Here is a 21393-nt window from a genome sequence, read left to right on the forward strand (position 1 = left end):
GAAAGTGCAGCATGCGGCGACAGTCGATGAGATGGTATCGAGTAGGAATGGCGAGCGGCGGGGCGAGGTGCAGTGGCTGGTAATGGGAGGGAAGAGGTGGCTAATGGGGAAAATAGGGTTTCGTGGGGTTGTTAAGGAAAAAGAAAATTAGGGGGGTGTGGGGGGGGAGGGGGGGGAGGAAGGGAGGGAACGGGAAATGAAAAAATAGGGGAAAATGGGTTTTGTTACTTTTTTAAAAAAAAATGAAAAGCGGGTCTTTAATGTCGGTTTTAAATCGACATTAAAGGTATACCTACAATGTCGGTTTAAAATCGACATTAAAGATCCGCTTTAAAAAAAAAAACAAAATCGACATTATACATCCAGTTTCACTTTTTCCAATTGACATTAAAACCCAAAATTCTTGTAGTGAATTCCATCTTGCAAGGCTATGTCCCTAGCTATTCATCCGGTTTTATCCCCAAAATGGTAAGCTTATTGAACAATGCTGTTAGACTACTCTCACCGTTTGCAGATCAAAGGATAATCCTGAACAAATAGGAGTTCATAGCTAGCTCAGGATTAAGATCGAGTTAACCTAGGTTATATAATAAATGAAATAGTCAGTTTTAACAATAAACAGTCGTTATAAAGAAAAGTGACTATTTTCATCGTCCAATCTATATGCAAACTCATTGCATAGGATGGCCCCACTCTCATGTCTCAACATGAACAATTTGTGGATCACATCGTTTGTAGCACCTTACAACTTCTTGTAACAACTACAGAGTGGGCTGCATCCAACTTGATCCACATACTTATTAGACCATTTAGGCTATATACTGTCAACTTGATCCTGTTTATGTCACTACATAAAGTTACAACATTCAGACTATAGCCAATGATGCGTTTATTGGATTTTTATAATAAGATGCAAAATCAACAAGTCATTGTTATTGATTAAATAGAAATGTTTAATACGAACTGCGAGTTCTAGGACATTCCCAACAAAAGCCTGTGTTTTTTTTTTAAAAAATTCTTAACCGACATTGACGTTCGAATCTGTCCATTTTTTTTTAAATTCTGTTGCCAAATCCATTTTTTTAGTCAAAAAGTATAATATGACACATCATCATCGAATGCTATGGCTATGACATATTATTTATGTATGGATTGCAAATCTATTACATTTAATCCACAAATTCTGCTATAAAATTATAATTTAAAAGGCCGTACAATAATTCAGCCTTTGAAAACAAAAATTACAAGTAATACAAATATTATGAGTTTACTGTCCCTCTCCACTTGGTAAGTATGGATCCCTTCATAATTCTTCTTGAACAGACCCCGCCAGCTTTAGCAGTATCTAGTTATAGGCATCTTTGTCTGACCACTGTTGTTCAAAGGATCACAGACAAAAAAGATTTAAGATAAAGGATTGAAAGTGAAAATGTGATAAGAATTCATATTCAACTAACTGTGTTTATTGGGAATGTGTATAAATGCTACATTCAAGGCAAAATTCTTTACTAGAGTTCCCTAAGAAAAAGCATAAAGAGGTTGCGATACCAAATCTTTACTCCTTTATTGCACCTGCGAAGCAAGAAAACTCAATAGTTGAATAAATGAGAGAATCTTCTTTTTAAAACTGCGAGTCATCAACTAAAACTTATTAAAACTGTGAGTCAAACATTCTTTTTTCTTTTAGTGTATTTAATTAGCATAATGCACATGTTCTCAAGCCAATCAATCGTTTAGTTCCTGCATCTATTGCTTAGCTCCAATGGCCCATCGTGTAGCTCAATGGTTTAGTAAACAATCTCGCGCATAGGCTATCATGTAGGTACCACGCCCATCGTTTACCTCCATCATTTAGCGTTGACGCCTTATCGTCTAACGCATTCGTCTATCGTTTAACGTCATCGCCTATCACTTTGTATTCTGTCTATCGTGTAGCGCGTCCGTTCATCGTCTACCGTAGCACAGCTATCGTCTAGCGCTCATGTCCATCGCATAGCGCCATCGTGTAGTCTATCACTTAGCGCCTGCGCATCTGCTATACGATTGTCCAACGCTCGTCTACACGATCGTCCAGCGCCTGTGCATCTGCTATACGATCGTCCAGCGTTTGCCTACACGATCGTCCAGTGCCTGCGCATATCTACATGATCATCTAGCGCATCGCTTAACTCCGCGCATCTGCTATACGATCGTCTACCTCATCATTTAGCTCCCCGCATTGCTACACGATCATCCAGCGTCTGCTTATACGATCGCCTACCCCATCGTGTAGCGCTACCCATTTGCTACACGATCGTCTACTCAACACCTTGCACTCAACATTTCGCTTTCACTGCTCTTGCTCATGCATACCCAATGCAGGAGCAACTCTTGGCAATGCCTCTTGCCAATACTTCAACAAATGTATCATATACAACAAAACCATTAATCAAATCGAATTTCAAAGGTCATCGACACATAAAAAGTTCAAATGAAGTGAAAACACAACTAGCTTTCATTGAGACATTTACACAAACAGTTGAGTGGCGTAACATAAGAACAAAAATTGCTGTGAGTTTAAGAGAGGAAAGAGAAGAAGAACATACTGATCTGGACGAACGACGAACGGCGAACTTCAGATCGAACGACGAACGGTGGCACATGGATCAGCGCGTCTACTCACCGTCTAGTGCAGCACGGCTATTGTCTAGTGCTCATGCCCATCACGTAGTGCCAACGTGTAGTCTATCGCTTAGCGCACGCGCATCTGCTATACGATTGTCCAGCGCCCGCCTACACGATTGACGATAGCCATTGACAAGGGTTTGGAAGAGAGATGTGAGAAAGAAGAGGGTATGGAGAGGGCGTGTGAGAATGAGAGGAAAAAGAAAATAGGAGAAGACTGAAGAGGGAAAAACGAAAAAAATAGGGGAAAATAGAAAATAGGGGGAGAGTGAAGAGGGAAAAATTAAGCGGATCTTTAATGTCGGTTTAAAACCGGCATTAAAGGTACCCTTACAATGTCGGTTTAAAATCGACATTAAAGATTCGTTTTTTTCTAAAAAAAAACAAAAAACAAAACTGACATTATACATCCGATTTCATTTTTTTCAACCGACATTAAAGGCCAAAATTCTTGTAGTGTGAAGGACTAAATTGAAACAAAATCCAAAACTTAAAAAATAAATATGTAATATTTTAGAACCTAAGGACTGAATAGAAATTTGAGACAAAATTTAGCGATCAAAAAGGAAATTAATTATTATTGTTATTCCTACTTGATAAATTTTCTATTACATGCTCTACATGAATAAACACAAAGTTAACTTCAATAAAAGAAATTGGAAAAAAATAATAATAATAATAACGTCCAATCCAATCTAACCTAACATCAATAAATAAAATTGAATCAAAGCATCAAACTCCCCCACCTACCAAAGACCCACCAAAATTCAATACCTTCCCATTAAACCTCATCTTTCTCTCTTCACCCTCACTCATCTCTCCGTTGGACTTTCTTCTTCAAACACCATGGCTGCACTGGCCACACCATCAATGGCAGCCATCATTCCTCTTCTTCTCCTCCTCATTCCTACCGGCTCCACCCTCAACGACACTGCTTGCGACGGCAGGCACCCGGAGAAATGCCACCTCGTCCGAGACAAGATCGCCGATTCCGAATTCATGATGGAATCCGAGATCGGACGGATGCTGTTGGACTTCAATAAATTCCAAACCCATCAAACCCAAACCCCCAACCAACCATCGGTGTCGTCCTGCGGTCGACCACCACGGTACGACAGTTGTGTTGGGGAGAAAAGGCAAACGCCGCCACAGGAAAAATGCGACATCTTCAAACGAGTGCCTTGTGGACAATGAAAGGGGAAAAAAACCAAGAAAAGGAAGATTGATATGTGGTTATAATTTTTCGGACGTGTCGTTAAATGGTGAATTTGGTTGTTGTGTTGTTCACTGAAAGAAAATAAAAATGTCTTGTGTAGTTGTGTGCTTAATTATAAATCATTTTTTTACTTTATGTTTTTTTTAAGGAATTTTACTCTCTATGTTTTGTTGCTGTTAATGAGGTTGGTTTTGTACATGTTTGTGGTTTGATTTTGTCCTAAGTTTCAGTAATATTACTCTGGAGTTACCATCAATGTTTATTAGAATGTTGAACGAAATTAAAAACCAGCAATTTTGTGATAGTAACAACCTAAACAAAAAATCGGATTCTGTCACATCGTTCCAAATCTCAATTTTATGCAAAATTCTAAGAAACTGATAACGATATATTCGTTTTTCTTCACTCTAAAAAACCTTTAAAAACTGATTTTTTTCCCCATTTTTCCGACAAGGGTTTTTCTCTTTCGAAAAGCATGAAACAATAGAGAAAAACGAGATGTAAATTTTTAATGATTTCTCGTTTTGTTAATTCTTTTTCAAACAAAAGTAAAAATTTGGTCGGAAATCTATTTTACACTAAATTAAATATATATATATATATATATGAAGCCATGACAATAGTGCTCATATTTTTCACCCATCATTATCAATCATCCAGGGGAAGATTTTTAAAATGGAGAATTGGATAGGATCACCAAATTGAGGGTTTGATTTTGATTAATAGGAGAAACAGAAAATTTTCTGAGATTTATTGCAAACACCCACTCTGACGTGCTTCCATTTGAGGGTATTTCAAAAAGGGGCGATTGCAATAATAACAAAAAGAATTATTTAAATATGAAATAATCAGGTATATAAGAGTTTTATTCAATGATAAATGAGATGAAAATGTTAGAAAAAACGTGGAGGACAAATATGAAAAATGAGAGATATATTTTTCATTCAACTAAGCATGCCTTTATATAGGGTTACAAACATAATCATAAGAATGTCAATGGTTTAAAACTATAAATGTCATCAAATGCTCATAACTCACATAACTCATATAACTCGTATAACTCAAAAATCACTATTGGTTATAAAAAACTGAAAGTCACAAAACCCAAAAGTCACACTAAATGCCACAAATAAAGTTTAATAATGACAAAACTTTTCAACACCCCCCTTAAACTTGATTTGTTACACCAAGTAAACTCCTCATTTTGATGAAAGTCTCCAACTTGAGGGGCTTTGTGAAAATATCCGCCGCTTGGTCTTGTGACTTGATATATTTGAGTTCCACTTCTTTCTTCGTAATGCAATCCCGAATGTAGTGAATTCGGGTATCAATGTGCTTGCTCCTCCTATGAAATACCGGATTTTTGGCTAAGGAAATGGCCGATTTGTTGTCAACAAAAATCTCTATTGGACCTTCCATTTGAAACTTCAACTCCTTCACTAAGTTTCTTAGCCAAATTGCATGACATACACATGAAGTTGCTGCGACGTACTCTGCCTTGCATGTTGATAATGTGACTATGGGTTGCTTTTTTGACATCCATATGAATGTCGTTTCACCAATAAAAAACAAAAACCCCGTAGTGCTCTTTCGATCATCCAAATCACTACTCCAATCACTATCACAATAACCAACAATATCAAAATTGCTAGAAGGGACATAGGAAAGACCATACCCAATCATCCCTTTGATGTAGTGAAGTATCCTTTTTTCCATTTTGCAATGTGTTGTTGTCGGTTCCTCCATAAATCAACTAATAATTCCAACCGAATAAAGAATATATGGTCTTGTACATGTCAAGTATCTCGAACTTCCAACCAAGCTTTTGAAATATGTAGAATTTACCTTCTCTCCTCCATCTTGCTTGGTGATTTTGACTCCACATTCCATTAGTGTTCCAACTGGATTATCATCATTCATATTGAACTTCTTGAGCACTTCTTTAGCATAGCCCTCTTGGGATATAAAAATCCCATCTTCACCTTGTTTGACCTCGATCCCAAGATAGTAACTCATGAGACCAATGTCCGTCATTTCAAAACTCCTTTGGCCATACTCTCTTTTGAACCTCATCAAACATTGCTATGGGGGTGGGGGGGGCAGGGGAGGATTGGTTTCCGGTAAATACTATCATCAACATATAAACAAATGAATAGTATGCTTCACCTGTTCATTTGATGTAGAGGGCATGCTCATAAGGGACACTTCATATACTTCTTCTCTTGAAAGTAACTTGTCAATTTTCGAATTCCATGCTTCTTGGTGCTTACTTTTAAAACCATAAAGTATCTTCTCAATCGAAGCACTTTATCTTCTTCAACCCTTGACTTCATAACCCGCATGGTTGTTCCATATAGACCTCTTCCTCAAGAATTTCGTTCAAGAATGCTGATTTGACATCCATTTGATGTATCTTCAAATGATTATGGGCTACCAAAGCAATAATCAAACGAATAAGTTTCAAGGCAAACAACAGGGGCAAATACCTCATCATAGTCGATGCCATGTCATTGGCTATACCCTTTCACCACTAGTCTCGCCTTGTGCCTCTCAACATCGCCATTGACTTTTCTCTTTGTCTTGTATACCCACTTCACTCCAATCGGTTTATGCCCTTTTGGAAGCTTGGTCAACTCCATGTGTCATTTTTTCTCTATCGCTCAAATTTCTTCATCCATTGCATGTTCTTCCATTTCTTATACTTGCAATGGCTTCTTGGAAAACTAATAGGCTCACAATCACCAAAAAGACAATAGAGAATTATGTCATTTTGATTTTCATTTACCTCATTAAGTTCCCGTAGACTTCGAGTTCCTCTTGGGCCAATTTCGTTCTCCGACTCGCTGGATGAACCTTCACGATGACGATCGATTGATCGAATGAGGTGGCACTAAAAATGGGCAAACCTTCACCCATTTCATCCCTGGTTGGCTCATTTTCATCGTCTTCTTCAAAATATTGAAGGAAATCATACTCCTCCTCTTGTATATTCCAATCCCAAGAGGCTTCCTCATCAAAAACAACATCACGACTAATCATTACCTTCCCATTTAAAGGATTGTAAAGACGCTAACCCTTTGAACTTGCATCATAGCCGATGAAGATGAGTTTCTTGCTTCGATCATCGAGCTTAGTCCTTTTTTCTTCCGACAAATGAGCATATGCAATACTCCCAAACACCTTTAAGTGATCAATCTCGGGCTTTCTTCCATTCCATGCTTCTTGAGGCGTCTTGTCAAGCACACTTTTGGTTGGTGCTCGATTTGTCAAATAAACCGCACAAGCTATGGCCTCCGCCTAAAATTTCCTCGACATCTTCTTTGTCTTTAGCATGCTTCTTGCCATGTTCCAGATTATCCGATTCTTCCTCTCCACCATGCCATTTTGTTGCGGTATCCTTGGGACTGTTAACGAACGTTCGGATACCTTTTTCATCACAAATTGTTTGAACTCATTTGATGTGAATTCACCACCTCGATCAGTTCTCATGGCCTTGATTGTAAGGTTGCTTTCATTCTTCACACGTGCCTTAAATCTTTTGAATATTTCAAATACTTCTGATTTTCCTTCCGAAAGTACACCCATGTTTTTCTAGAAAAATCATCAATAAAGAGAAGGAAATATTTACTTTTACCATGAGACTCTGGTTTGATCATTCCAAACACATCGGCATGGATGAGTTTTAAAGGCTTCTTTGCTCTTGTCATAGACTCCTTCGGAAAAATACTTCGATGATTTTGCCATGCAAACACCCTTCACACATTTGGTTTGGCTTGTGAATGTGTAGTAAACTTCACACCATCTTCTTCTTCGAAAATCTTCTAGACTTCCAAAATTGAGATGCCCAAACCATAAATGCCATAGCTAAGAGAGATCTTCATAACACGTCTTCAAGCATTTTGGAACATCAATACATATATTCAAAGGAAACATTCGGTTTTTGGTCATGGAGACTTTAACAATAAGTCTCTCATGATTATCCCTTAAATACAAACAATTGTTTTTCATTTGAACTTCAAAACCTTTCTCTAACAATTGTCCTACACTCAATATATTATTTTTTACATTGGGAATGTAATAAACATATGTGATATATTGATTTTTCTCCATTTTTTAACTGTAATGAGAATTTTACCTATTCCTTTGATGGCGGCCAAAGAATTTTCTCCAAAGGCAATATTACCTTTCTCCGTCTCGTTTAACTCCACAAACATTTCGTGTTTTCCACACATGTGATTCAAGGCTTCTGTGTCAAGATACCACATACTATCTTGACTCTCTTCTTCTCCTTTTGAAACCATAAATAAGGTTCCATTCTCCTCTGCATAATTGGATTGCCCTTGATGGGCTTTTGATGTGCTAGCGGTTGATCGGTCCTGATGCTTTCGATCAATCGACTCTATTTGAAATGAGTAACACTCATTCGCATAATGTCTATATTTGTTACAATTATAACATTTTACCTGAGATTTATCTCTCCTGAACCTTTCACCACGTCTTCCACGACCTCGACCTCCTTTTCCTCTTGAGGATTCAGACGAGTTTTGAGAAATATTGGTGTTGGCTTTACCTTTTCCACCATGGCCTCGACCACCACGACCTCTTCCATGTCCACGATTATTCTCCTCCTTGATTTTGAGTTGGAGAAGTTGTTCAACAGTCTCTGTTTGCTCCATCCTCCTTTTCTTTTTCTCCTCATAGGCTTGTAACGAGCCTATAAATTGTTCAATTTTCATGTTCTCGAGATCCTGTGTCTCCTCGATCATCGTGGCGATAATCTCGAACTTTGTATTTAGGCTTCGTAGAACCTTCTCCATGACACAAACATCGGTGATTTCTTCACCATTCTGTCTCAATTGGTTGACGAAAGCCATTACTTTTGTGTGATATTCCGCTATCACCTCCGTCTCCTTCATTTGTAAAGATTCAGACTCACCACGTAAGGTTTGCAACCGTACCCTTTTCACACAATCGACTCCTCTATTGACATCTTCGTTTGAGTCGATTGGAGCATGTCCTATGCCGCCTTTGACATCTTCGTATTGGCGATGGTCTCAAACGTATCTTCATCCACCGATTGATACAAGATATAAAGTGCCTTCTTGTCCTTCTTTCTTGTCTCCTTTAATGCATCTCTTTGCGCTTGATCGACTCCAGCTTCTGCCTCTTGGAAACCGTTCTCTACGATCTCCCACACGTCTTGTGCTCCTAGTAACGCTTTTATCTTAATGCTCTAATTGTCATAGTTGAGCTTGGTAAGTATTGGTAGTTGAAGTGAACCTATCCCACCGTTGGCCATTTTTTTCTCAATATTTTCTACTAGCTCTGATACCACTATGTTAGAAAAAAAACGTGGAGGACAAATATGAAAAATGAGAGATATATTTTCTATTCAACTAAGCATGCATTTATATAGGCTTACAAATATAACCATAGGATTGCCAATGGTTTAAAGCTAATAAGTCATCAAATGCTCATAAACTCACATAACTCCTATAACTCAAAAATCACTATTGGTTACAAAAAACTAAAATTCACAAAACCTAAAAGTCACACTAAATGCCACAAATAAAGTTCAATAATGACAAACTTTCAATAGAAACACAACCACTATCATGACTTCCGATTATATTGAACTTTCTATTGCTTCTAACACATCTTTTTCAATTTTCATTGTTTTTTACTGATTTTATTTTTTTGTTCTCAATCGATAACCAAGTTTACTTGGAGGCTTGACTTAATCGATCAAACCATTGGTGCATAGATGAAAGGCCTATATTTTATTGTTTCTGTTTCTCTATCCTCCTTATTTCTCTCAAATCCCAAGTCTTTAGCTTCTCTTGCCCAGTTCACTGCTTCATTCTTCTTGCTCACCTCGATTGCCCTCACTGTTGTTGTGGCCCAATCTAAAAATGGTCGTGGAAGCTTCTTCTATCGGTATGATTTTGACCTTTCCTCTTGCAATTTCTTCTCTCTCTCTGATTTTATTATGTTCAATCTAGGGGAACTTCTATTTTTTGGTCCGTTCATTCCTTTTTTTAATTTGATTTCAACTCTCATTTTTCAGATTAAGCTTATTTTATTTTTTTATTTTAAAGGAGGGGGGAGGGGATTCTTTCATCTCTTTGTTCGTATTGTTCTTCCCCAAATCCAGTATCATGACTATCTACAGTAAGTGCAATCTTTCATTTTGATTTCAATTGATTTCCATTTTCTAGTTGTCATGGGTGAAGAAAGGTCTTTTTTTTTTTGCTTTTTTGAATTTATTTGTTCTTATTTTCGTTTGCCCTCTCTTTTTCTTGTGTCCATGAAGTGGAGATTAAAGACCAAACAAATCAAATTCAAGAAACGAAAATGGAAATCAGTAAATTCGGTTGTTTAATTTTTCTTCTTTTTGTCGCTAGGTTACAGATGAGCAGTTTTCGAAACTGAATATGTAAATACAAGATGGTTGATAATTAAAATTTGGCAAAAAATCAAGGGAGGTTGGAAAAGGAAGAAAGGGAATGGAAGAAATAAAAGGAGAAGAGGGAATGAAAATGAAGGGCGTGCACAAATTTGTATGCAACGAAACTCGCCCATGGGTTTGTTTGAGATTCTGATTGTGTGGATGGATATGAACCGGAGCGAGAACAACAGTGGTGGTAGAGGGGATGCCGAAGGGGGAGCCCCAGAGCGGCAGAGAACTCTAATATCAGCGGCTGTTCTCCAAGAGGCTCGTGGAATTCCAAGGAACTCTCAGCAGATTTTGAAACGAGAATGAACTTCTCAGTAGCTTCAATCCCTCTGTAAGTAAAAAAAAAAAAAAGTACTATTGGAGAAAAATGCACCCAATATATCAACCCACAAATTATTACATTGAGGAAGTTTTTGGTTTACCTAGAATTTTACTTATAATTTATTAGGAAGTGATGAGAGATATGGATGCAAAACTAATTTCACTGAGAAAATGAAACAAACAAGAATAAAACTTGCAAATATCAAAGAATTAGAAAATTTTCATCCAGTTTAGATAAATCATTGTGTTTCATACTTGCTAGCATTCAAACATTTGCCATTTACTACGAATGGAGATCATTTGAGGTCAAGTGTAGCGTAGCATTGTGGAATATGTTATAGATAAAGTCTGTCATTATGAAATTGGGTTTCCTATAAAAAATAAATTATTTAATTGTTAGTGAAGTGTAGCATCATGAGTCACGATGGTAGTAATTTTTGCTTTTGTTATGATGAGATACGTTCTCAAATTTCATCATCCTTCAAATGATATGTTTGGTAATTATGTATTGTGGTCAGTTAATATAATGTTTGTTGATCCTTGGATGGAGGAAATTGTAGCAATCTTTTGACAACTTATCATCAAAGTGTCTGATTAGTAAGCGAGTCAGTATTTTTAAATCATATTAACCAACATAATTTACAAATACTTTTAAGGTAATTTTGATGTTAAAGCTCCAAAACTAAATGGTGGAGAGTAGGTTGAAGCAAAGAGTATTTGTGAGTATCTTTCTTAATTTTTATAGAAACCATACAAGATATGGTAGGAGTATGTGTTCATTTCAAAAAGCTTATTCTTTAACATCACACTCTTCTCTATTTGTTCATATAAATTCTTATTGGACATGTATAAAAATTTATAGACTTTTTCCATTCGTATTATTTTGAATATTAAAGATGAATTTTTCTTATATTATCTATATGAATAATGTTAGTAGATAACTAGTAATTAAGTCTAAAGTGATCGATTTCTACCTTCACTTCATAGTTATGATATTGATATTTTTGTTTGTGAGCCTTGTTTGAGTGAAAATTTTATTAGACTTACTAAATAATTAAATATTAAGTTATATTCGTTTTCTCTAGGGAGGAGTATTATGTTATCTTTTGTTACGATGTTTTTTTTTTTTTGCAATAAACTAATTTGTCAACTTATCATCAAGGAACTGGACCAATTTCAATCTTGGTGTTCAAATGCATTGGCTGTTGGAGCAAAAAGTTTGTGCATTGAAGATAATATGGGATGGATTAAACTAAAGATGTCCATAGCCACAAAGGTGAGTAAACTATAAGTTTAAGCTATATTTGTATTTCAATATCCTCAAGTTCAACAAGTAAAAAGAAGGTTTTTGTACTTAATTTCAGTTACTCTTCTTATGGGCGTGAATGTATAATTTAGACAAAGGATTGAAAATAGATTGTTTGGATTTTAAGATGTTAGTTGTTCTTGGAGTGGCTTTTGCTCTAACAACTTAAAATTCATGTTTACTTCCAATTTCATCTTCATAAGTTTTTAGTTGTATCTGACGTCAAACATGGCAAGCAACTTTATGGATGAAACACTATAAGAATTTTGAGCTTTAATGTCAGTTGAAAAAAGTGAAATTAGATGTATAATTTCGGTTTAAAAAAAAAGATCCTTAATGTCGGTTTTAAATCGACATTGAAGATGGGCTACAATGTCGGTTTAAAACTGATATTAAAGGCTTCTCATTTTTTTTTTTTTTTACTTTATTAAAAATCCATTTCAAATTAAATGAAAATGTTGGAAATAAATTAGTTGAAGAATATGTACTTGGTTGATAGTCTTGCTTGATGTGGTTCAAGTGCATATCAAAATCTTTTTCTTTCAATTATATATAAACTAATTTGGTCTTACTTGGTTGATTAAGCTTGATTGGTGTGGTTCAAGTGTTATTTCATTAATTTTATGTTTAGTTCCAATGATTAAGCATATTGAAATTTGTTAATATTGGAATGAAATTAGTTCAAAAATATATATTTGGTTGATAGTCTTGTTTGGTGTGGTTCAAGTGTATATCAAAATCTTTTCCTTTCAATTATATATAAACTAATTTGGTCTTACTTGATTGATTAAGTTTGATTGGTGTGGTTCAATTGTTATTTTATTAATTTTATGTTTTGTTCCAATGATTAAGCTTTTTGAAATTTGTTAATGTTGGAATGAAATTAATTGAAAAATATGTACTTGGTTGATAGTCTTGCTTGATGTGGTTCAAGTATATATCAAAATCTTTTTTTTTTCAATTATATATATATAAACTAATTTGGTAATACTTGGATGATTAAGTTTGATTGGTGTGGTTAAAGTATTATTTAATTAATTTTATGTTTTGTTCCAATGTTTAAGCTTCTTGAAATTTGTTAACATTTGAATGAAATTAGTTAAAAAAACATGTATTTGGTTGATAGTCCTGCTTGGGGTGGTTCAAGTGTATATCAGAACCAATTTGTTAATGTCTTAGTTCTTATGGTTGATTATAGTTAAATTTACAAGCTTACGGTTACGTAATTTTCTTTTGTTATTGTTTGTCTTTTTTCTCTTTTTTCCAGATTGACATGGAAAATTCAGCAATTAGCAGCGAGAATGATAGAAATATGATCTCACAAAAAAATAGCATAATAGATATTCCACGTGGCCCAACTACTATATCTGAGTTGGCACAAATAAGAACATCTGGGCAATGGTTGGCCATCGATTATAATGAACATGAACAATTGATTGGATTTAGTGCAAAGAAGATGCAAAGATATATAGGAATTTGTGTTCAACAACAAATACCTATAACGTATAATTTTTGGAAAAAAGTTCCAAACCATTTAAAAGTCAAACTTTTTGATTATGTAGTGGTATATTTTCTAAAACTTTAATTCACGTGCATAGTAGTTTATTAGTTTATTGTTTATTACTTTTTTCATTGTCCAGATGTCGTTCGATGTGGACTCTAAGTCCAAACATGGTATACTCATGTCTGCATCTAGGAAGTTTCAGACTTTCAAGACCACATTGACTCAAAAGTTCATACTTTCATTTAAGGATAAACCCTTGGTTTTGCAATTTTATCCTAAAAAATATTCTCATATAGAGCAAGATCAATGGACATCGTTTGTTAATGAATAATTGAGTAAAGAATGGGATGTAAGTCATTTTAAATAAATGTCAATATTATCATTGTTTTGATAGGTAATTTCAACTATATTTATTGTACAGAAAATCAGTCGTCTTCAAAAAGAAAGAAGGTCGAAATATGTATATAATCATCACATTTCTCGAAAGGATTATGCACATCTTACCCAAGAATTAGTAAGTTTTTCGACTTAAATTAAATCTTTTATTCTAATATGTTTATATTAATTAAATATATATGTTCATGTAAAACCTATCGAGTGATCCTTCTTATCAAGCGACTTTTATGGAAAGAAGCACGAAAAGGAAAAAATAATGAATACTTTGATGAAACCACTTGAGAATGTGCCAATCGAATTGTAAGTTTATATTGTGCAAAGTTTAAGATGACATATATATAATGTCTGAAGTTTGTGATGATATAGATATGGAGCCTCTCTCAATTTCTTGACTCATTGTAGACTTTAGTTTTACTAATTTGAAATATTAGGAACGGGAAACAAAATCACTCACTTCTCTAACACGTCCCCAATGTTCATCTGTACCCAATGCTTTGGTCAAAACATCTTCACCTTCATATACTTTGGCCAATTTATCCGGTAAAATATATTACAATTTTTAAGTTTCAGACATTATATATATGTCATCTTAAACTTTGCACAACATAAACTTACAATTTGACTAGCACATTCTCGTGGCTTCATCAAAGTATTCATTATTTTTTCCTTTTCGTGCTTCTTTTCATAAAGTCGCCCGATTAGAAGGATCATTCGATATATTCTACATGAACATACATATTTAATTAGCATAAACATATTATAATAAAAAATTTAATTCAAGTCGAAAAACTTACTAATTCTTGGGCAATATTCGCATAACCCTTATGAGAAATATGATGATTATATACACATTTCGACCTTCTTTTTTTTTTAAGATGATTGATTTCCTGCATATCTAATCTAGTTGAAGTTACCTATCAAAACAATGATAATATTGACATTTATTTAGAATGACTTACATCTCATTCTTCACTCAATCGTTCATTAACAAATGTTGTCCACTGATCTTGATCTATATGAGAATATTGTTGAAGAGTAAATTGCAAGACCGATGGTTCATCTTTATATGGAATTATGAACTTTTGAGTCAATGTGGTCTTGAAAGTCCGAAACTTTCCAAATGCAGACATGAGTATACTATGTTTGGACTTAGAGTCCATATCGAACGACATCTGCACAATAAAAAAAATAGAAAACAATAAATTAATAAACTACTATGCACATGAATTAAAGTTTTAGAAAACATACCGCTATACAATAAAAAAAGTTTATTTTTAGATGGTTTGGAACTTTTTTCCAAGAATTATATGTTATAGGTATTTGTTGGCAAACACAAACTCTGATATAACTTTGCATTTTCTTTGCATCAAATCCAATAGGTTGTCCATGTTCATTATAATCAATGGCCAATCGTTGCTCAAATGTTTTTATTTGTGCCAACTTAGACATAGTAGTTGGGCTACGAGGAATACTTATTTTGCTATTTGTTTGTGGGGTCATATTTCTATCATCTTGGTTGTTACTTGTTGAATTTTCTATGTGAATCTGCAAAAAGAAAAAAAAAAACATTACTCACAAAAAAACATATAATTTTAATATTTAATACATATAACTATAATAAATGACATACCATGTTTAATACATTATATATCAACACATCTACCCTCACAATCATAAAAAAAAAAAAAAAAGTCAAACAAAAAAGCTTGATTGTAAAATATGCAACTTAATCTTTAAAATAAAAAAAAAAACAATAATAAGCGAAAATTACGTAACCGTAAGCTTGTAAATTTAACCATGATGAATAATAAGACTTGAAACAATAACAAATTGGTTTTGATATACACTTGAACCACACCAAGCAAGATTATCAACCAAGTACATGTTTTTTTTAACTAATTTCATTCCAACATTAACAAATTTCAAGAAGCTTAATCATTGGAACAAAACATAAAATTAATAAAATAACACTTGAACCACACCAATCAAGTTCAATCAACCAAGTAAGACCAAGTTTGTTTATATATAATTGAAAGAAAAGGATTTTGATATACACTTGAACCACACCAAGCAAGACTATCAACCAAGTACACATTTTGTAACTATTTTCATTCCAACATTAACAAATTTCAATAAGCTTAATCATTGGAACAAAACATAAAATTAATGAAATAACACTTGAACCATACCAACCTTAATCAACCAAGTAAGACCAAGTTATTTTATATATAATTGAAAAAAAAGGATTTTGATATACACTTGAACCACACCGAACAATACTACCAACCAAGTATATATTTTTCAACTAATTTAATTTCAACATTAACAATTTTCAAGAAGTTTAATCATTGGAACAAAACATAAAATTAATGAAATAACACTTGAATCATACCAATCAAACTTAATTAACCAAGTTAGACCAAATTAGTTTATATATAATTGAAAGAAAAGGATTTTGATATACAAATTATACCAAGCAAGACTACCAACCAAGTATATATTTTTCAACTAATTTAATTCCAACATTTCAAAATTTCAATAAGTTTAATCATTAAAATAAAAATAAAATGAATAAAATAACTTTAATTTACTAAATTGAAAATTCATATGAAAATAAAATTTTACCTTTACAAGCAAACAACTTAAACAACCCACAAACTTGAAGAGATCTAAACTGGAGTTTGAAGATTGGAACGCCGGCAAGCACGGGACCTTGCAAATAGAGTTAGACGGCGGATCTGACAAAATTACAACATCGACGATCGGATCGGAAGATCCACAAGTAGATCGGGCAAATAGACGACCAGATCAGAAAAACCCACAACTAAATCTATGATCCATGCCAGCGACCCACCTCTACGACCAGAACCAGTTGGGCGAACGGCGAGCTGACCAGCTGGAAGAATAGCCACGACGAACAACCACTAGAAGAACAACAGAACAACACCCACGCAACAACTACAAAAACCAACTGGAGCACACCTATGCAAAGAATAATCGAGAACACCCACGCGAAGAAAACCCGGAGAACACCCACTCGCCGACAAAAACCAACTGAAGAACAACCAGAAGAACAACCACGATGAACAACCATCGGAAGAACAACCGAAAAAACAACCACTGGAAGAACAATGGCCACACGACGACGAAAATAAACCAGAGAACACCCACGACGATGACCCACCACCGGAAGAAGCCCACGACGATGGAGATCCAAGCAACACCGATGACGACGATGATCAGAAGTGATTTGCATGTTCAAGCTAAGGAGAAGAGAGGGTTTGGTAAGAGAGAAGTGAAAAGAGAGAGAAGATTTGATAGGAAATGAAGAAGATATTTTTAATAAAATTAAAAATAAATAAATAAATGAGAGGCATTTAATGTCGGTTTTTTTTAAAACCGACATTATACATCCGATTTCACTTTTTTTAACCGACATTAAAGCCCAAAATTTTCGTAGTGAATGCAGCCACTTTTTGGAGATAGTAGAGGCTATTAGAAGCTTGGGACTGACAATACTTAAAGGCATAACAGAAGCTCACGGCGAGAACACATGGATTTGTTTTGTGGTTGAGATATTAATAAGCCAAAATCAGAATTCTTAATGTTGGTTGTGAAGAGCTAAAATTTTCCTCTCTTTAAAATACTACTTTTGCTAATGCAATCCACCATAATTAACAGCACATGAGATTTATTCAATTTGTAGAGTAGTGTGAACGCCAATATCATGTTCATTATACTTGTCAATCATTGTTTGATATCTGATTTTGAACTATGGTAGGGGGAGATTCACAGAAACATACACAAAATGGATATCTTATGGTCCCTTGTTCAAATACTATAGAAACATAATACAATGTGATGGCTTCAACTGCTAAACTTTTTGCAACTGTTTGTGTAGATTCCTTATGTAAAATAGTGTGAGTTGCTTGTTGTGACTATTGATTCATCTGTCTCCTCCTTTATCGAGTGCAACACTTTTCTCAGAAATTCACCCTTCCCCATACAACGGAAGACAAAGAAGGATAAAGAAAAAGAAAAAAGAAAAAGAAAATTCCATGAAGGTTGGATTAAAATTCCATAGATTTATTTTTTCATTTGAAATTAGATGCAAGGCCAGTGACTGCATTGGTTTTGTGTTGTTGTGTGGTGTAGTGTTGCAAGTTTTTTTTTTTTTTTTTTTTTTTTGTCCTCGAAAGAGAATTGTCTATTTATGCTTTCTGCCATATGAATATTTCACCATTTTATTTTTGGATATATAAAGTAGATTTGTGGATTTGTTCTGTTGCAGGATTCTGAGTGTTTTGAATTGGTGGGACTTTAGGGGAAGTGGAATTTTATTTGATTGTTGGAGATGGACAGAATCAGGTAGAATGAGAATTTGGGTGTGAACAAAATGAGGAAGACTATTCTAAATTAAAGATGGTTATCTAAAATGTTTTACCATTAGAACAAAATGGGGAAGCTGATTAATCTCTAGACTGTCTTCCCACTTGTTTGTGTACATAAGTTTGCTTAGGGCCAGGAGATGTGTGTAGTGGTGTGTTAAAGATTTTTTTTTTTTTTTTTGCTTCAACAAAGTTGATTTGCAGTAAGTGGAAAAATTTTTAATGGGTTTTTTTAATGCTTTTGTGGATTCAATTGTTAAATGATTAGGTTATCTGGCTTATAAATTGCAAGTTAACTTCCCAGAATGAGCTATCTTAGAATGTTCATGAAAGCATTCATAGATTGGTGAGTTTGTGCTATCTGAATCTAAGCTCAAATGTCTTTTATAATAGGCGGCTTATGAGTTATTTCTTATTGTTTTATTTTGTTATGCAATCAAGCTTGCCAATGGAAGCTCGACCAGTATGAGAAAGCTGTTGAAGATTATACTATTACACTTCGCACACAACCATCTTACAGGAAAGCCAAACTCTCATTGTAATGCTAAAGTATGTAAATTTTGTCTCAAAGTAGTTTCCTTTTTCGTACCTCCTTTAAGTTGTTTGTAAAAGATTTGGCATAAGTTTTTTCTTAGATGGAAAAATGGGAGGTTTCGAGACACCAGGAAATGAAGAAGTAGGCTTCGAAACACCAGGAAATTAAGGCACACTTCAACTCAGAAAGAAACATAGGGAAGATATCAAAGACTTCAAATTTGGCTCCAATTTGGTGTTTATTTCTAACTATGAGCATTTTAGGCTTCTTATTACTTCTCTTCGTAAGTTACAATAAAAACAAAACTAAAATACCCATATAAAAAGTTTACATCTTTCTTTGAAGTAGAGGTTTGAATTGGTAGGGATGCATGTGGTTTTGTCCTTGCTGCATTGACTCAGTGATCAATTGTATTGATGTTCTTATTTGCTCATGCTCTGTGATTCAATCCTTGTGTCTCGGCTTCTGGAAGGGTGTGATGTGCATATAATTAGCCATCGATGGGGTGCTCTTGTTCGTATTTTTCTTCTTTTTTGTGGGGATTCTTCTGCTATAAATATACTTTATGTAAGTATATATAGTTATAAATTTTATCTACGTTTTAGAGATTTTGATGGGTGTGTTAATTTGATGCTTCTTCATCTGCATTTTTTATGTGTTAGGATGTTCTTTTTACAAAATTTGTATGTAATGTCTTCAATTAGTAGGTGCTCACTCAGTGGTGGTGAAGTGTTTTATTTTTCAATCTTGATGAGTGGGTTCTTCCTTCATTTGGAGATTTACAGGTAAATAAAATAGTTGGAGATTGTTATAGTATCTCTAATTATGATCTCTTTATACAAAAAAATTCTTCTAGGCTAGTTTAGATCTTTTATAATAATGGGAGGAACACTGAGATTTAAAGAATTGCATACTATTTAAAACTTGAAATGATAATTAGAGATTATATTGTTTGTGATGAAGCGTTTTGATAACTTTCTTAATTACAGGTTATATTGCTTGTGTTGAAACCTTTTAGGTCTCAATGTCAATTTCACCTCAAGAGATAATTTCATCACCAAATTCTCTCCAATTGTTTGGCTCAATTTGATTCGTGACCCAACTTTCACTTCATCCAACTCGATAATTCCTTGTCCTTTATCCATAATTTCAATCCAATTTGACTCGAAGATGGAAGCTCATTTCTATGATGACATAATTTTGAACACTTGTAAATTTTGTATTTTGTGAACTTATATAGTTGCAAATATATTTGGTGTACTTTTATTGTTGGATAATTTCATTATTTTATAATGTATAAATGGATTACAAATTTTTACTACTAAAGAAAGTCATGATATTTGATGCATTACCAAGTATTTCATGTGTGTACTTAGCTAAAAATAAGTAATTCTAATGTAAATTGATTTTGAAATTTTAATCTGTAAGTTCGTTGTAGCATAAAATTGAACCTATATATAGGATATAATAATAGCATTAAGAAAAAGTCATTATATGTTAAAGATAACATTAATAAAAAGTTGTTATATGGTCAACATAGCACTAAAAAGAGGTTATTATATGGAAAAGATAGCATTATGAACAAGCTATTATTCATTAGCGATAGCCTTAATTACCAAGGCTATGAAATATTTTTATAGCAATGTATATATGCTATATCTTCTTACTCTATTATAGCATTCATTATAGCCATACAAAAACACTATAAAAAGTCTTAGGCTTTTAATAACATGGGCTGTCATGACCTTCGAAAAAAACTATAAAAGGTCTATTGTAATTTTTTTCGTTAGCTATCGTATCCGTTATTTCTTGTAGTGTACCAAGAGTTCAAGTCGCAAAGTCTCTTCTTTCCAAAGTGATTCCTAACGAGTCATTGTAAAAAGATAGGTCAAGCATATGGATGGTGTTGATATTAACTAGTTTTCCTTGGGGATCTTAAACCAACCTTGACAAATTCGATCAAGGAAGGATGCACTATCGTCAAATATTGTTTATTTCTCTTATGTTCATGAGATCTCCACCATTGACATCAACACTACATCATAATTGGTTAGTAATTTCAATTGACTATTTTTAATTGGAATTTTCATACTCCAATATAAATCGGTTTCTTTCTTCATAAATGCAATTATTTAGATAAAAATTTTATCAGTCCAATCCTCACTTTCTAAACTAATATTTTGGGTCTAGAATGAGAAAAAGTATTGTTATAGAATTTTGGGTAAGTTCAAAAATGATTTAGATGGTTTGGTTAATTGATTTTCAATTGTAGTGTATTTGTTTTTTAGTTTAGTATATTTGTTGGGCCTAATTTAGAGACCAGTGTATTTGTAGATCACATAATATCTCATTGGAAGTATCGCAAAAAACTTTCAAAAGACCTTTTATGACTATAAAACTCTCATCCGAATTACAATGTAACTAATTTTTTTCCTTTGTACCTATCTTTTATCATAAATCTTTATTTTCTCCTAAAATATTGCCCCTCTTTTAAATCATCAAATCATATTGTTATTTTTTTTTTCAAATATCAAAACTAAACCAATTTTGTTTTTCAAATATCATTTTATTTATTTGTTTTGATTTTTAAAATATTTTTCCAACTT

General features: G+C 33.8%; 1 protein-coding gene and 1 long non-coding RNA gene across 8 annotated transcripts; one reads left to right on the plus strand and one right to left on the minus strand.

The window, feature by feature from the left end:
* Positions 1-7115: 7115 nt before the first annotated feature.
* LOC120077457 lies at positions 7116-8754 on the minus strand. Its single transcript, XM_039031339.1, has 2 exons — positions 8016-8754; positions 7116-7306 (listed from the first exon to the last, which is right to left on the minus strand). The coding sequence occupies exons 1-2, from the start codon at positions 8752-8754 to the stop codon at positions 7116-7118; spliced, it is 930 nt and encodes a 309-aa protein (XP_038887267.1).
* Positions 8755-9971: 1217 nt separating this feature from the next.
* Positions 9972-20114, plus strand: LOC120078139. 7 transcript variants are annotated; one of them, XR_005481979.1, is made up of 9 exons: positions 9972-10051; positions 10285-10668; positions 11821-11934; positions 13232-18232; positions 18521-18598; positions 18694-18801; positions 18888-19354; positions 19450-19572; positions 19777-20114. It is a non-coding gene; the product is annotated as an uncharacterized LOC120078139 (long non-coding RNA). The 7 variants fall into 7 exon arrangements; XR_005481986.1 differs by having other exon boundaries at positions 19492-19572; XR_005481936.1 differs by having other exon boundaries at positions 18888-19572.
* Positions 20115-21393: the final 1279 nt, after the last annotated feature.

This window comes from Benincasa hispida, chromosome 1 (genome assembly GCF_009727055.1).
Source record: "Benincasa hispida cultivar B227 chromosome 1, ASM972705v1, whole genome shotgun sequence".
NCBI classification, from domain to species: domain Eukaryota; kingdom Viridiplantae; phylum Streptophyta; class Magnoliopsida; order Cucurbitales; family Cucurbitaceae; genus Benincasa; species Benincasa hispida.